Raw genomic sequence first — 18333 nt, forward strand, 5'->3', positions numbered from 1 at the left:
AGCTCCTCTCCTTCACTCCCATCCCCCTCCTCCCTCTCCCCTCTGGAGCTGAAGCCTGACTGGCTGGAAGACGCGTGTTCTAGCTCCGCCCCCTTCCGGCTCAGAGGTGTCACTGTGACATCACAGAGGGGGAGGCCTTGTTGCACTGCAGTGCTGCAGAGACAGGAGAGCTATGTTGGATCGGCCTGGACTGGGGTGTGTTCAATGAGCTGAAACATTTACGGTGCTGCAGACAGAAAAGTGACGTAGAGAGCTGATGAGATTCCCTGTTCTACGTGTCGTGTGCTATACCACACATTTCTATCTGTTCTACATGTAAAGTGTTTTGTCTATACCACACAATTCTAGCAGTAAATTCAGTCATCTTTTGCCATCTTTTGAACAGAGCACAATAGGCAGGTTTGTGATGTCAGAGAGCATGTAATGTGTATTCATTACTTTGGCTTGGGACATTTTGAGGGGATTTTGAGATAAACAGCAATGCCATGCCTGAACAGTCAGTTTGTTTTTAGACCTGTGAATTAGATCTACTGATCCCAATGTTTAGTAGAAAGAGGGTTATTGAAGCAGTTTTTCTATCTGTCTTGGATTACAGAGATGTCATCTACAGGCACACTACTACAGACCTTCTGTTCTTAAATCCTTAGATTCTGTATACGACTCTGCCCTCAGGTTCATTACTGGAGAGAGCTACGGCACTCACCACCACCTTTACAACAAGGCTGGGTGGAGAGATGGAATCTGTCTGGCATCTGTTCATATACAGTACAAGGTAGGCCATTGTTGGTGATCAACCATCTCATATCTCCTCACTATTGAATTGGTCCTCTGCTAATAATATATGCACAGTACACTTCATAATGTTTCAAGATGCCTAAAGTGTAACTTTTTGGAAAGAGGTATGGTAATGGGTAGACTGGCAAGCCAAACGGAACACAGTGCATATTAACATAATCAGAATTAATCCCTTCCAATTTATCTACAGGCTTAGCAATGTAAACAGGAACATGGAATTTAACAATTATAGACCAATACAAATAAATCACAGATGAGTCTAAATTAAGTTTAGAATAATCCATCTGTCCTCAATTACAGAGTTATCATAGCCTACATCTTCACTGTTTGTCAAGCCACTTAAAAAGGTAATGGTAATAGAAAAAGGTGAAAGGTAATAAGAAGTTAACTGAACATGGTGTAAAACAAATGCTAATGGAGTTGCATTCCAATTTATTTACATTGTAATTTACTACAAAAATAACAGTAAATAAGAAAATGTGTCTCGTCCATATCACAGTCCTCCCCTTCAACGGGCGTCGAACACAACCACTGGAGGGAGGAAGTTAAGGAATTCAACAAGGAACAACCTGTACAAACACACAGGCAGAGACAGCCTGGAGGACATGAGACAGCCAGGAGGACATGAGACAGCCTGGAGGACATGAGACAGCCTGGAGGACATGAGACAGCCTAGAGGACATGAGACAGCCTGGAGGACATGAGACAGCCTGGAGGACATGAGACAGCCTGGAGGACATGAGACAGCCTGGAGGACATGAGACAGCCTGGAGGACATGAGACAGCCTGGAGGACATGAGACAGCCTGGAGGACGTGAAACAGCCTGGAGGACGTGAGACAGCCTGGAGGACGTGAGACAGCCTGGAGGACGTGAGACAGCCTGGAGGACATGAGACAGCCTGGAGGACATGAAACAGTCTGGAGGACATGAGACAGCCTGGAGGACATGAGACAGCCTGGAGGACATGACAGCCTGGAGGACATGAGACAGCCTAGAGGACATGAAACAGCCTGGAGGACGTGAGACAGCCTGGAGGACATGAGACAGCCTGGAGGACGTGAGACAGCCTGGAGGACATGAGACAGCCTGGAGGACATGAGACAGTCTAGAGGACATGAGACAGTCTAGAGGACATGAAACAGTCTAGAGGACATGAAACAGCCTGGAGGACATGAGACAGCCTGGAGGACGTGAGACAGCCTGGAGGACATGAAACAGCCTGGAGGACATGAAACAGCCTGGAGGACATGAGACAGTCTAGAGGACATGAGACAGTCTAGAGGACATGAAACAGTCTAGAGGACATGAAACAGCCTGGAGGACATGAGACAGCCTGGAGGACGTGAGACAGCCTGGAGGACATGAAACAGCCTGGAGGACATGAAACAGCCTGGAGGACATGAGACAGCCTGGAGGACATGAGACAGCCTGGAGGACATGAGACAGCCTGGAGGACATGACAGCCTGGAGGACATGAGACAGCCTGGAGGACGTGAGACAGCCTGGAGGACATGAGACAGCCTAGAGGACGTGAGACAGCCTGGAGGACATGAGACAGCCTGGAGGACATGAGACAGCCTGGAGGACATGAAACAGCCTGGAGGACATGAGACAGCCTGGAGGACATGAAACAGCCTGGAGGACGTGAGACAGCCTGGAGGACATGAGACAGCCTGGAGGACATGAGACAGTCTGGAGGACATGAGACAGCCTGGAGGACACAGGTAGAAACAGCCTAGAAGACGGTTTTCGCAGTACAGTCTGGACTTCTAGCTGGCCAAGAACGTTTTAAAGAAATTACAAAATAGTGGGCCAATCAGGGACTGCGTTTTAACTGCTGTCCCCCAGTGGGGACGCAGCTCCTGACTGGTTCCTGTAGTTGATGCGTTGCCGGCAAAACATTCTCACGAAGCAACGAGCAGTAACATTAACGTTAGTAGGATAAACACAACCATAAGTGCAGTTACTGCAGAAACGCACTAGCGCCTAGCGGCGTTTCTCTGAGGAAAAGGATGTCTGGCTATGCAGGACTAACCATAGCCTAACAGCGTGTGCTGTTTAGTCAAATGTTCTCCACAAACGTGATCAGAAAGATCAGAGCATCGCCATTTATGCTGTGCTGGACACATCCTAAACACAAATATGTAAAACTCTTAACCAATACCTGAAGGGATAACCAAAGAGACAGGCCCCTCTGGCAGATCAATAGCTGACTTGTGAGTGAGATACCACAGAGCGAGGGTCATGGCTGAAAACCCCTAGGCCAGGCCATCTGGAGGGTTGTTAAAAGGGACAATAGTCTAATAGACAAAGATGGAGGCCATATGAGAAATGCTCTCACACCCCTCTGAAAGAATTGTTGTGATTAGGGATGGGTATTGTTAGGATTTTATCGATACCGGTATCGATACTGATACTGCTTATCGATAAGATACTTACTCTACCACTTTAGGACTCATATACACTGCCTGGGTCGATGGGACTTTCTGTCTCAGTTGGCCTTCATTTACATAGTGGACTGTCACTGTAATATAGTGATCCTATGTGATACTTCATCACTGGTTATGGCTGCTTTTGACACATTGGCAAGCTCAGCTATGATGTTTCTCTTTTCAACTACATGCCAAGCAGGTGTGAGGGTGCTTGATAATGTGCCTCTGGAAGGAGGGTGGGAACTGGGGTTAAGGGCTGTGGTCATCTCCCTACAGCACTGGTGCCCAATACGTCGATCACGATCGACCAGTAGGTCGCAGAAGCTATGCTGGTAGATCTCTATGCTGGTAGATCTCTATGCTGGTAGATCTCTATGCTGGTAGATCTCTATGCTGGTAGATCCCTATGCTGGTAGATCCCTATGCTGGTAGATCTCTATGCTGGTAGATCTCTATGCTGGTAGATCTCTATGCTGGTAGATCTCGAGCCATTCAAAAGAAAAGCCCTAAGAAAATCAACATGATGACACGTGTTGAAGTTGCGTGTGTGGAGGCAAGCAGTCACATCGCCTCTCTTGTTGTCCAAATGAGCAACTTTTTCCTCCTGCTCCTTTGTAGATTACAAGTGTGTAATCCTTGTCCTTTTGGACTGCCGTTTATCTGAGTATTTTAATAATTTAATCATGTGTGGGCTGATTTCATCATTGTTTAAGCATATATTTTAATGATTTAATCATGTGTGGGCTGATTTCATCATTGTTTAAGCATATATTTTAATGATTTAATCATGTGTGGGCTGATTTCATCATTGTTTAGGCTTGTGTGTATGTGTAGCTGATAGTCGAAAACTTTAAAAAAGTCCGGATTATGCAACCCTGGCTGATCATTTAAGTGCAAGTCAGCAGAATGTATTGTGCTGTTTGATTGCGTCATTTAAGTAGACACTCTGTTCTGACAACTAGCTGACTGTTACCTGTTAAGATTGTCTAAGCCATATACAGCATTCAACAAAGTTAGCGTTCCACTTCCAGTGTGAAGTAATTGGTAGCTTGATTAATATTCTTTGATTTTGAAACAGTAGCCATATGTTGTTATTTTGGTTGTATGTTGTTTTTTTTAATAGGTTTTCAGCAATGGGGATTCTTTTTTAAGATAAGACATGACTGTAATGACACGTGAATAAAAACCTAGCCAATGTTAACTGACAAGTGACTGAAGGGTGGGGGTCCGGGGGCGTGTGGGGTGGTAGATCTTGATGAGCTGGTCACTTTATGAGTAGCTCACAAGCCAAAAAAGTGTGGGCACCCCTTCCCTACAGTAAGAACAGTTAACAGTAACTGTTAACATTAACAGTTACTAACATCAGAAGACATAAACTATGGCTACATTACTTATGTAACTAGCTACATCAACAGAAAATATTTTCTTTCATCATCTCTCACTCCCAGTCAGAAAAGGTCCACTAATCGCAAAGCTAATTTTCGCTATGTTAAACTCCACTGACGTATACTAAAAACGTTAGCGATCTAAAAGTCTGTGATTGTTGGCAGTAATTTTGGGGGGGTCTTTCAGGAGGGGCGTGAGGTCCCATTGGGGGGGACGGGGTAGTAGGGGAAACACTACTTATTTATAATAACAATAATGAGTGTTACCTGCATCTTTAGCCTGCTATCGGAGCCACCAGCGTTAGCATTAGCTGCTTCGCTAAAGCAATGCTTCACATTTAAGTTGTGATTCATCATCATCTGAACAGTTCATTCAAATGTTCCTATCAGCTGACTGGAAAATACCATACTCAGATCTGTTACAAAGGATACATCGTTTTGTTCTCTTCTTATACATGATTCTGTATCCACACTCTCTGCATCGGATCGGATCACGAGCCTTGATTTCATTCTCTGTATGGCATTCTGTTGGGGACAAAAAAATGTTTTTACTATGATGATCAGTGACTTAGCATCAGTTAGGATAGTATTACATACCCAGATTGTGCCTAGTAATTTAAGTGCAGATCAAAGCACTATCTCAGTCCAAAATAACATAATCACAGCTGTGCAACACATTAAAGGTCAGTTTCGTAGTTTACGTTCACGCCTGTTCCTGGATACGGTACACAGCACCCTTAATGGAGGTCTTCCGCTAATATGTCATTTCTGGACCAGGATGTAGCTTGATCTGTGTCCAGGAAACCACACATCAGAACAGCACACATTACCTCCACAGATGTAGATCATGGGCTGTTGCTTGGGGGGTTGAACATCTTTTTGAGGATCCATGCTCGATTCTAGAACAAACCATGAGAGATTGTTAACTGATTTACAGCAGTAGTCAACAAACCACCATTCAATCCTAACTGGCCATAAAGTAAGTGACCCCAGACAGCACACAGAGTATGTCTCGCCGATGCCGGCCTGAGATCGGAGAGTAATGTTCTATAGGGGCTATTAGTATCATTCATTTTTAAACGCATGTCTTGTACTAGGCATACAGGCATAGACTAGGCGTGTTTTGCAAGCTGCAGTCCCTGCATGAGCTAAATCTGTCTGACTCATCATATTGATAACAAAATCAAAACAATTTTCATAATTATTTTGACCCGTATAGCCTAGGCTACACTAAGCATAAAATGAAACTGTAAATAAAGCACCTTTTGTATTTATATTTTGCTACTCTTGCTGTACTTTGGCTTTAGCACTAGATTATGATCGTAGTCACTTGCTTAGAAAGGATATGAACTTTTATGTTCTGGCGAGTAGTAGTACACTCACTGATTACCTATGTTAAATGCAATTATTGTAAGTTGCTTTGAATAAAAGTGTCTGCTAAATGACAGTAATGTAAAATAAATAATTGACCAACTCGGGTTTGAAAGAAGAGAACACAGGCAATCAAAGGCGATCCAGTGCCAAAATGTTAAGATAGCCATACCCTATGTTAATGAGGAGGACAGTCATGTTTTAATTTCTTTTTTTGTTGTTGTAAATGGTTAAGGTAACCTATCCTACAAAATACAATGCTACAGGCTGAGTTTAGGCTAAGCAAGGCATGAGCCGTTTTAACTCATGAGCTGTCTGCGGTAGGCAAAAAGACAGTTAGGCGAAGTTTGAACTTTAGGCAATGTGTTGATTGCATTAGCAAGACATGATGCCCAAACGAATGTGTATTTCTATTTAACATGACCAGCACACTACAGCAGTCAACACAATATTAGTGCAAGACAAGTTGTCCAACTACAGTCAGTTCGAGTGATCAGTCTGGAGAACTGAGCGTAGGTTATGTATTTACGTTTCAATAAACGTTTTGCAACGTTAGTCGGGGATGTTAATACATGTATGGGCTGAAGGCACCCTGCAGGGCGCTAACGGAAGCCTTACGATTCAGGGAGAATTGTTAGCGCTATCGTCAAAATTAGCAACCCAGTTTAAAACCGACATAACGCCGGTAGATTTAAAAGCAGGAATTGTTTAATGGACATTTTGAGCTACAAATTAAGCTACATTGTTATTGCCAAACGTCGTCTGGTTTGGTCACATTTTGTCATTTATGTGGTAAAAATCGTGACGTTGTCGCCTTAGAAAGGTGTTAACGGAACCCTTTCCTCTATATAGGTAACTAAATGGCACATAATCCATATTTGTACAAATAAACAGTAGTTAAATATTGGCAACATCACTTACAAGTTCAGATACTTTCCAGCTAAAGACGTTTGTTTTGTTCTTTCATCCCAGAGAGAGCTGCTCACATGCGTAGCTACAACCCTGGACGTCTCAACAAACTGACTTGTGATTGGTTCCTGAATCCTGCATTGCTATTGGTCCACTCATTTCTCTACCATATCGATACACTTTTGTGTTGTTTTTTTTTACAGTGAATTTATAGCCCCAGTCTGTTTGCCAGTATTTACTGCACCTCTCAACACGTTTTTGTTTGCTCTAAAAAAAAAGAAAGAAATTGTAGCTCCATGGGTTTTGACCATGGATGTATTAATAGAACGACGGCGCAGCTCCAGGTCAGTGGGGGGCGCTGTTTGTCTATGAATGGAAAGTCAGCGAGCTGCACACAAACACAGAGGAAGAAGATCCAGCTGGCAGCACAACGACAGGCCCGACCATGAAAATATCATAACTATTAGACTGGTCGAATCGGGCATTTTCAACAGTTGTAAACTTTTAAGTGATATCCCGGAGTTTTAAGCCATGGAGCCCACAGCGCCCAAAAGGTGCGTGACCATTTAGATCCGATTGCTAAACTATCACACACATAGCTGACTAATTAGTATTAGCTAGCTAGCGATCGGCTAACTAAGCTAGCTAGCTATTGAAAACTCAACTAGCTATGCTAGCCAGCTACATCAGAATTAGCTAACATGTTAGCTAGCCTGTTAGCTACCTCTAACATTCAATCTACACGTTAACCTAGCTAGCCAACATTAGCTATCTTATATTGCCACTGTTCATTCACGTTAGAAAATCATAATATAGCTAAGTTACTAGTTTACAGTAATTAAATCGTAGCTAAACATTACTGCATTTGTCACACAACTGCTCTAAAGTCAATCTCTATTGTCGGTCACTAAAAAACATAACCTTTTGTCTACCATGGTCCCTCCCTGTAAATTGAAAACATTGTTAACATTGTTAAGCATACACAACTAATTTATATTATTACTGAATATGTCTGCTCTTTCACAGCAAATTGAAGAAACTGAGTGAAGACAGTTTAACAAAACAGCCAGAGGAAGTTTTTGATGTCTTGGAAAAACTTGGAGAAGGGTGAGACTGAAACTCCTTTCCTTACATGATGAAATTTAATTATGAATGATATCTTGTATACCATTACTTACACTTTATACACTACATACATGTACAGTAGTGGTGTGGCCTGGTCAGATCCCCATTGCTGATAGATATCCACCCACTGTAAAATATGTTGGTTGAATTGTTGGCTTTAAAAATTCTTCCCTGACCTCTCTCAACGAGACGATCACGCAAGCTCCTGGAAAGTGTTTGTCTATTGGCTAAGAACATTTCTAGAGCAATAAACATGGGATAAATACTTCATAGGAGAGACAAGAGACAAGACTATCAGGAGAGTATACAAATAGTTACAGAAAAGTTGCCTACATGGTAGGCCATTATGTGTTAGCTATCCCTGTAGTCTATAATATGATATTTAAGTGAATCATATAACAAAGCACTTAGCAGAATAGGCTCATGGAGAATGTAGAGTAAACTAGGTGTAGTCGCAAAGCAGTGGTGGGGAGACAGAAAGCAGAGAGCCAAGAGTGAAAAGGGGAGGGGTTGGCTGGATAGGGACAGCTGGCGACACAGAGGGGGAAGGAACAGGGTGGCCTGCAGGAGACAGGGAGGCGTCCTCAGGACCTGTGAGGAGTATAAGAGGGAGAGACACTAAGGAGGAGACAGGGAGGTGTCCTCAGGACCTGTGAGGAGTATAAGAGGGAGAGACACTAGGGAGGAGACAGGGAGGTGTCCTCAGGACCTGTGAGGAGTATAAGAGGGAGAGACACTAGGGAGGAGACAGGGAGGTGTCCACAGGACCTGTGAGGAGTATAAGAGGGAGAGACACTAGGGAGGAGACAGGGAGGTGTCCTCAGGACCTGTGAGGAGTATAAGAGGGAGAGACACTAGGAGGAGGGAGGAAGGCAGGGTTAGTGGCTGTACTGGACATCTACAGCAGACGCAGGTGTTTCTGTCGGACTCCGGGTGGTCTGCAGGTGACAGTGGGGCCTCTACTGGACCTGGGTAGGAAAAAGGAGGGAGAGGCAGTAGGGAGAGGGGAGGCAGAAAAGGGCTAGAAGCACGCAGAGCCACATAAGCAACACAGATATTAAAACAGACCGTGCCGGTCATAGGGCAACCAGCATCTGTATATACATCTATATATACACACAGTGCATAACAGGATACACACCAATGTATACGAAGGTTTCACAAGCATTACACTATTTCAGCCATGTCTATAGCGTTCCACCAATTCCTCATTCTGCTTCTAGCTCCTATGGCAGTGTGTTCAAAGCCATCCACAAGGAGTCGGGGCAGGTGGTGGCCATCAAGCAGGTTCCCGTGGAATCTGACCTGCAGGAGATCATCAAAGAGATCTCCATCATGCAACAGTGTGACAGGTATGGAGGGGAGAGAAGAAGACGGGGGGGGGGGGGGGGGGGTACGAGGGAAGAGGGCACGGGGAGGGTCCAGCAAAGATGGGAGAGGAGGGAGGGAAGAGGAGAGATTTTCTTTAAAGTTTGTCTGTCAACAGATGTTTGCACTGTAGAAAGTCCTACATTAAATATGTGCCATGTTGATGTGTATTTCCCACTCTGCTCGTCCAGCCCCTACGTGGTGAAGTATTACGGCAGCTACTTTAAGAACACAGACCTGTGGATCGTCATGGAGTACTGCGGAGCTGGCTCGGTCTCTGACATCATCAGACTGCGCAATAAGACAGTAGGTATCTAAATCGGGCAGAGCCAAGCCAATCCTACCACTTTATCTCACCAGTAGTAAAATGCGTGCATCCGATCATTTATTCTCACCGATCACAAGCGCCCTCTTCTGCTCTGATCCTTTGTTGTGAAGCTGACGGAGGACGAGATCGCCACCATCCTCAAGTCGACCCTGAAGGGTCTGGAGTACCTCCACTTCATGAGGAAGATCCACCGGGACATCAAGGCAGGCAACATCCTGCTCAACACGGAGGGACACGCGAAACTGGCCGACTTTGGGGTGGCTGGACAGCTAACGGTGTGTACTCTCCCGCTCACATTCACTCAACATATTAACTCTCATCAGGCGAATATGCTTGGGGGTTTTTTGTTACTAAAAGCTGTACTTTGGTGTCAGTGTTGAACAGTGTTGGGTAAGTTGAAGAGCAATCAATCAATTGTTATGAGTTACAAGTCTGTTATCTGTTTAACTATACTGACTTCAGTCAGATGTACTGTGCAGGGATGTTGCCAGATGTCTACTGAGGGTAGACAGAATAATAGCTGGATCAGACTGAGTGGCACATGGGGCTGATTGTGAGTGTTTTGTCTTCCCCGCTGTGAAGGACACCATGGCCAAGAGGAACACGGTGATCGGTACGCCCTTCTGGATGGCCCCCGAGGTGATCCAGGAGATCGGTTACAACTGTGTGGCTGACATCTGGTCCCTGGGCATCACGTCCATAGAGATGGCCGAGGGCAAGCCGCCCTACGCCGACATCCACCCCATGAGGGTGAGTCTGGGCTGGTGTCCTCAGGGACGGGAGGTCTGGGGAGGGGCGGGGCATCGTCTCCATAGATACGGGCCTGATTAGCGGTTGGGTGGTTTCTGTTAGCTCTGGGTCAGAGCTATGCTGAACAAATAACAGGTGGTTTGGTGTGGGTTAGGGTTGCACATTTCAAGCAATTTCATTAATCGATAACTGTTAACCTTAACAAACGATAGTCGATTAATTGATAAGAACGTCCCGCGCTGGACTGCGCTTTGCTCGTTTCATTTTTTTGTCGTCTTCCTCTGTGTCGTTGAGATTTCCCGGCATCCCAGTTAGCCTTCACTACATGGCGGGGCCCCCTCATGTGCAGTCAGACCCTAAATCATGATTACATTTCACGCAACTCCCGTTGATGACGTTCGTTCCCCTAAAAAAAATTCTGTTCCATTAACAAGCAATTAATCGAGTAACCAAATCTCACTTGAGTAAATTCTTATCGGCAATAAATCGATAGTCGATTAACTATTAACATCCCTAGTGTGGGTGCCATTACAGTTGTACAACCATACCACCTTAAAGGGGTACCTATAGCTCAGAATTTTGGACTTAATTACAACTTAAAGGTCACGCCATACTTCCACAGAGAAAAAGTGAACGATTCACCGATAGTTTGACTTCAAAATGATGGTATAAACTCTCAGACGAACCCTGACAGACTGTCCTCGTTTTTTGTTTGCTGTGGGTGAACTGTGGAGTGTTTAAGGGTATATTCACACAGACACTAGTTAGTGCGCACAAAACCAGCTTTGGGCCCGAGAGCGCTTCGTTTAGGCCTGTGTGAACACAGCAATCGCACTCAGGTGCGCACCAAAACAGCCGCACCGAGACCCTCCAGAAGGGGTGGTCTCGGAGCGGCTTCAACCGAATTCTTGTGCGCACCAGTTATGGTGTGAAAGCTACCTTGTGCACGCCACGTTTGACCTAAAAAGGCTCCCGTAGTCAGCCGAGCTGTGCATTGGGGGTTGAGGATGACCATAACAGAGAGTGATATATGCAAACGATATAGAAAGCAATTACCAGCGTAAGGAACAACACACGTATTTGTTGTCTCCATTGTGCACATTATAAATTCGTTCTTCCTGGGAGTTTTTCATGACGCTCTTGCACCCGCCCCCAGAAAGATATTTACCAATGACAGCACTGAGCCTTTTCATGTGACTTGTGGTGCTGCATTTGGACCAGAGTAAAGAAAGTGCTGTGTGAAAGCGAACCGCAGTAGCTGAGAAATGAAACGATGTATCACTTTTGCTTTTGATGTGAATACGCCCTAAGTGTTGCGCTAGCATTAGCAACGTGTACGCCCACATGAAGGACATCACAGAAGCAGCTGAAAATGATCTCAATCAATCAACAACATAATGACTAATCTCAATCAGTCAAAAACACACGCCCTAAATGAAGCTCTATGTCCAAAATTACTAACTATCCCTTTAAAATCCACCCGTGAGAGGGAGTGCCAGGCTGGGCAGGGCTCATGTTTCACATGGATGGGTTTTTTAGTCAAATAATCATGAGACTTTTGCAGGAAGTGAAACACAGGCCTCTTACCAGGATACTGTAGCTCTGTTGTGGCTCTCCACAAATATACATATATGTGACATGATATGCATGCACACAAGAATTTACTCCCAACAGTCCACAGACTAAGCATAGGTTCTAAAGAGACCCTTCAAGGTCCAGTAATTAAGTCATTATTTTTAGAACCTATGCTGAGTCTGGACTGTTGGGAGTAAATTTATTTTTTAGAGAGAATAAAGTAGCCTGGCGTCGCCAGCTTGATCTCACAAGCTCACATTCCAACCGTTCGAACAGAAATTTGTTCGTGACAATCACAACCGTTTATCTAATATGGGGTGGGTTTAATAAGATGACGGAACAGAGGAGCGCCGTAGAGGCATTTTCGCTGATTGGTTGCAGGTCTATCCAATTGCGTCCAGAGGCTTTTTGATCTACGCCTGTTGGTAACGCCCCTTGGGAATCGGAAAGCAGCTACAGTATGAATTTCCAGACCCTTCGCAGTTTTGCGAATTGGGTCTGGTGAAGCCAGGCTAAGAATAGAGCTCCTCTTCAAAGCTCTGTCTCCTCTCCGTTTCTCTCTCTCTCTCTCTCTCTCTCTCTCTCTCTCTCTCTCTCTAGTGGTTGAATGTCGACCTCACCCACTCATTTCTCTCCCTCTTCTGTATCCTCCCCTCCCTTCAGGCCATCTTCATGATCCCTACCAACCCCCCTCCCACGTTCAGGAAGCCCGAGCTCTGGACCGACCACTTCACAGACTTTGTGAAGAAATGTCTGGTGAAGAACCCAGAACAGAGAGCCACGGCCACTCAGCTCCTACAGGTGTGACTTCAGCCTCTCTCTCTCTCTCTTTCTCTCTCACCGATTTTCACACACACACACACACACACACACACACACACACACACACACACACACACACACACACACACACAATAAGGTTCAAGGTTCGGCTTTGTCTCCCGAAGGAGAAATTTGTCTTGGAGTCAAAAAGGCTAAAAGCTGCAGTACAAGAATACAAAAGACAACACACAAGATACAAAAAACAGTACATATAACACACACACTAACTGATTGAGGTAGTTACAGGTAGTTACAGACATTCGTCTCAGTGCAACAACGCAGTGCAAGTGCAGTCCAGTGCAATACTATAAATACACAACCCAGTACAATACAGTAAACAAAACCAAAGATCTACAGTACATAATATTCTAACACCACCCACCACCTTATACACTTATATCAGGGTCGCCCGTTATTATGTCTGACCCCCGAGGGGAGCTCATTCATCAATTTTGTTATATTAAACAGGTATAACAATACCTCCCTGTTCCCTCCCAGCATCCGTTCATCACCAACGCCAAGCTGGTGACCATCCTGAGGGACCTGATCACCGAGGCCATGGAGATGAAGGCCAAGAGACAGCTGGAGCAGCAGAGAGAGCTGGACGAGACGGACGACAACTCTGTACGTGTGGTCGGCCATGTCCCACGGCTTCCATACGCACGGGGACACGCGCACCGTGTCTGCATGTCCCACAGCTTCCATACACACTGGGACACGCGCACCGTGTCTGCATGTGTACCTCACTTTCTGTTAGATTGAATGCCTTCCTGCTAGATTAAATCTCAACTGAGTTTAGAGGGCTTTCGTTGATTAGGATTAGGATTATGGTTAGTTAGTGGGTATTAGTATAGTGTATTAGTACTAGTATAAACGGCTATAAGCAATACTCCCTCGATGAAGTGTCCCCTGTAACTGCTGACCTCCAGGAGGACGAGGTGGAGGTGGACTCCCACACCATGGTGAAGTCTGCGTCGGAAGGCGCGGGCACCATGCGCGCCACCAGCACCATGAGCGACGGCGCCCAGACCATGATCGAGCACGGCAGCACCATGCTGGAGTCCCACCTGGGCACCATGGTCATCAACAGCGACGACGAGGACGACGACGAGGACATCGGCTCCATGAGGAGTGAGTGACTGGGCCCGCTGGGTTCCAAACGTCTTGACCCTCCACTCTCTCCGCCCAAATCAAATCCCAGCCCTTTATCCAAATCAGTTTTATTAAGCATGGTGGTTTTTACACATACTAGGGATTTGCTTTGGTGCCTGGCGCTATCTGGAGCTGTATTACAGGCTCACTGTCACGACACACATGGCCTGTTATCCACATAACGTACAGTATGACCTTGCGTCATAGTTTCAATCCCAACTGGACCCAGATCCCTCTCCACAATATATCCAATTTAGAGAGACCCCGTAACCCTGACATATTTATTATTTTTAATAAATGTATTTATTTATCATTTATAATATGGATTTAAATATCCATATTATTAGTCTTGTGTAACACCAGTCCAAGCCAATAACATCCCCCATAGGAGTCTATATGATGGGGTCTAATAACCATCTTAATGGTCTCTTCCTGAAACACGTCAACTCATCTTCCCCTCACCTGGCATCGCCAGCCTGATCACGTCACGCCATACAGGGTGGGTTTTATACGACTACCCATTTGTACCGTATGATGATACCATGACCCACCCACATTTCTTTGTTCTGATTGGTCGAATGTCTATCCAGTTGCCTCTAGAGGCGTTTTGGTCTGACTGTTGATAACGCCCCTGTTGGAAATCGAAAACTTAGGATTTCCAGACCCCTCGCATTTTTTGGAGTTGGGTCGGGCGAAGCCAGGCTAATCTTCCCCCACCGTCATGTGGCTCCGTGTCCGTCGGCATGCCTCTCCAGATCGTAGAGTGACCGGTGTTTTGGTTGTTCCAGGACACGCCACGCCCCAGCAGCCCCTGCGTCCGTCCTTCATGGACTACTTCGACAAGCAGGACTCCAACAAGGCCCAGGAGCGGGAGAGCTACAACCACAACCGGCCCCAGGAACCCTACCACATCGCCAAGAACGTCTTCCCCGACAACTGGAAGGTTCCGCAGGACGGAGACTTCGACTTTGTGAGTTACCATTACTCTCTCTCCTCCTTCTCTGACTGGAGATACTCTGTTACTCTCTCTCCTCCTTCTCTGACTGAACACTGTTACTCTCTCCTCCTTCTCTGACTGAACACTGTTACTCTCTCTCCTCCTTCTCTGACTGGAGATACTCTGTTACTCTCTCTCCTCCTTCTCTGACTGAACACTGTTACTCTCTCTCCTCCTTCTCTGACTGAACACTGTTACTCTCTCTCCTCCTTCTCTGACTGGAGATACTCTGTTACTCTCTCTCCTCCTTCTCTGACTGAACACTGTTACTCTCTCTCCTCCTTCTCTGACTGAACACTGTTACTCTCTCCTCCTCTGACTGAACACTGTTACTCTCTCTTCTCCTTCTCTGACTGAACACTGTTACTCTCTCTCCTCCTTCTCTGACTGAACACTGTTACTCTCTCTCCTCCTCTGACTGAACACTGTTACTCTCTCTTCTCCTTCTCTGACTGAACACTGTTACTCTCTCTTCTCATTCTCTGACTGAACACTGTTACTCTCTCTCCTCCTTCTCTGACTGGAGATACTCTGTTACTCTCTCTTCTCCTTCTCTGACTGAACACTGTTACTCTCTCTTCTCCTTCTCTGACTGAACACTGTTACTCTCTCTTCTCCTTCTCTGACTGGAGATACTCTGCGTTGAGCGTTGGCTGTTGCAACCTGTCTGCGCGCGTCTCTCCAGCATGGCTGAGTCTGTGTGCACATGAACACCTATGACCCTAACATGAACACCTCTGACCCTAACATGAACACCTATGACCCTAACATGAACACCTATGACCCTAACATGAACACCTATGACCCTAACATGAACAGCTCTGACCCTAACATGAACACCTCTGACCCTAACATGAACACTTCTGACCCTAACATGAACACCTATGACCCTAACATGAACACCTCTGACCCTAACATGAACACCTCTGACCCTAACATGAACACCTCTGACCCTAACATGAGCACCTATGACCCTAACATGAGCACCTATGACCCTAACATGAACACCTGTGACCCTAACATGAACACCCTAACATGCATCCCCATGTCTTTGCATGTGTAAGCTAACGTGCGTCCCCACGTCTGTGTGTGTGTGCGTGTGTGTGTGCATGTGTGTGTGCGTGCGTGCGTGCGTGTTGTGTGCGTAAGCAGCTGAAGAACCTGGACTTGGAGGAGCTCCAGATGCGTCTGACCGCTCTGGACCCCATGATGGAGCGGGAGATTGAGGAACTGAGGCAGCGCTACACCGCCAAGAGACAGCCCATCCTGGACGCCATGGACGCCAAGAAACGACGACAGCAGAACTTCTGAGCTCCCATCCCACCGGCAGGCGTCCTGCTCTGTCTCCGCCCTGCTGCCGATCGCTAAGATCTGACCGAGGGCCGGCGGCCACAGGTCATAGTTCAATAATGTTCCTCCATTTTGTCTCTTACTCTGCCATTCTGACCCCCACCTCTTCGGAAGTCCCCATCAACCAATAAGAAATGTTTTGTAGCCTACATTCCACCAAACTAGCAACAAGGATACAGGAGAGTTGTCAGTGTCTAGCCTGTGGTCTTTCTAAGACTTAATCGCGATGGAAATGTTTCACAAAAGCTGTGGAGAATCGTCCACGACCAAAGACGCCGTGACGTGGATGCCTTAACGCCACGGAAACGGAATGTTCAAAAAGCAACGTGAGTATCTGAGGTGAGCGAGTTCTAACTGACTGAAACCATGGATGGATGGATACTGCCCGACTCCAGTTGGACCGTGAAGTTAAAGTCAGTTCATTTTGAGTATCTTTTTCCTTGTGTAGCTACTGTTGGCTTTTCTTTTGTCGTCTTCTGTGTTACTCTACATTTCCCCAAATTCAGGTTTTATTCTCCATGTACTTTTAGTGCCTCGTCATGACATGATTTAGCACGTCAACCATCATGTGGTCTTCATGCTTCATCAGCAGTGTGTCTGAGGGGTATGACAGAACTGAGGCGCTCCCATGGTAGTCAGTCTGGGACCATGCTAGACAGGAAGCTTCTGATTATGAAGCTGATTATGAAGCCTCCATTATCATATGGTGCTAGCGCCAGAGCTAACACCAGAGCTAGTGCTAGAGCTAGCACCAGAGCTAACACCAGAGCTAACACCAGAGCTAGCACCAGAGCTAGCACCAGAAGCTCTTGAACGTAACTTCAAATGGGTGCGACACTGTTAACGCCTTCATGTTTTATGATGTTGATCATTTATGCTGTGGTGTTGAACTTCACACACGAGGGCTCAAATAAGCGTGTACACCAAGTTGTGATTGTGTCAATATTAATTATTTGACGTCACTGTAACAGTCATGATTATAACTAGTAAAAGGTTACCAAATGAAAGTGACTGGAGACCTTCAGGATATCTATCCTAAAATAGTCAGTTTTACATCATGCTCTCTGTCTCCCCCTGCTGGCTGGTGTTATACAATATGTATTGTTTGATTGACCCAGTAGGATCTTCTGTTCTTTCTGACACATTCAAGCCAACAGAAACAATTTACGTTTTATTCATTCAGTCACAAAAGTATAATATAGGCTACTGTAGTACATTTGCATTTACAACAGGAGGTAATTCGTGATGTCATGGCTGAGCAAGAGAATGAATTTGGCTGTGGATATTACAGCCCAGGACACAACACTACTTAAGAATGAATACAGAAGAAAATTCTCCACCTACCTATTTGAGATAAAGTATCTCTATTTTTTAGGCTTCTATTGTGTCAATTTATATTTGACTATGCATGTTCATTTAAAATGTTTATTTCTTTGTTGTGGGAATGACAAAATGTAATATTTGTCATTTTGGACACTGTTTCTCAATTTTAACTATTCACTTTGTACAACAGCACTACTCTTGTGAAGCATATTACATAGATTTCTTGTTCCACTTACAGAAAAAACGATCCTGTTTTTACAGTGTTTCATTTATCCCATGTATTTACACTAGTATGTACTCAGCTTATAATGACACAGGTGAGTGGAATGTAACCTTATGATGATAACTAACTTATTATGTACGATTGTTGCCACTGTTTTATAAGATTTTGGAAGGTGTAAGAAATAAAGTTTTAACTAGAAAAGATACGTGTTCTGAAGGAAATGTGTGCTTTCTTCAGTGACCTTGATTCAAGTGCTTGATTCTGCGTGGCCAGGGGTCTCGTGCAGGTCTTATGAAGTATTTTGCATTTACACGACAGAATGTGCCATAAATCTATATCATGTGTGAAGCCCATCAAAAGGCACACAGCCACCAGATACAGCTATTTCTGACTTTTTTCTCAGAAATTCTGACTTTAAACTCAGAA

General features: G+C 45.2%; 2 protein-coding genes across 2 annotated transcripts; one reads left to right on the top strand and one right to left on the bottom strand.

Moving 5' to 3' along the window:
* Window positions 1-1198: 1198 nt before the first annotated feature.
* On the bottom strand, window positions 1199-7005 carry polr2k (RNA polymerase II, I and III subunit K). Its single transcript, XM_084455187.1, has 4 exons — window positions 6907-7005; window positions 5445-5513; window positions 5047-5139; window positions 1199-1326 (listed from the first exon to the last, which is right to left on the bottom strand). Exons 2-4 carry the CDS (start codon window positions 5503-5505, stop codon window positions 1304-1306), a joined length of 177 nt encoding a protein of 58 aa, XP_084311313.1. The 5' UTR covers window positions 5506-5513; window positions 6907-7005; the 3' UTR covers window positions 1199-1303.
* Window positions 7006-7307: 302 nt separating this feature from the next.
* On the top strand, window positions 7308-18052 carry stk3 (serine/threonine kinase 3). The gene is made up of 11 exons (XM_084455176.1): window positions 7308-7448; window positions 7921-8001; window positions 9243-9371; window positions 9579-9693; window positions 9826-9990; window positions 10298-10465; window positions 12704-12841; window positions 13361-13486; window positions 13792-13993; window positions 14803-14984; window positions 16164-18052. Exons 1-11 carry the CDS (start codon window positions 7426-7428, stop codon window positions 16320-16322), a joined length of 1488 nt encoding a protein of 495 aa, XP_084311302.1. The 5' UTR covers window positions 7308-7425; the 3' UTR covers window positions 16323-18052.
* The last annotated feature ends 281 nt before the right edge of the window (window positions 18053-18333 follow it).

Source organism: Borostomias antarcticus (assembly GCF_949987555.1).
Source record: "Borostomias antarcticus genome assembly, chromosome: 21".
NCBI lineage: Eukaryota > Metazoa > Chordata > Actinopteri > Stomiiformes > Stomiidae > Borostomias > Borostomias antarcticus.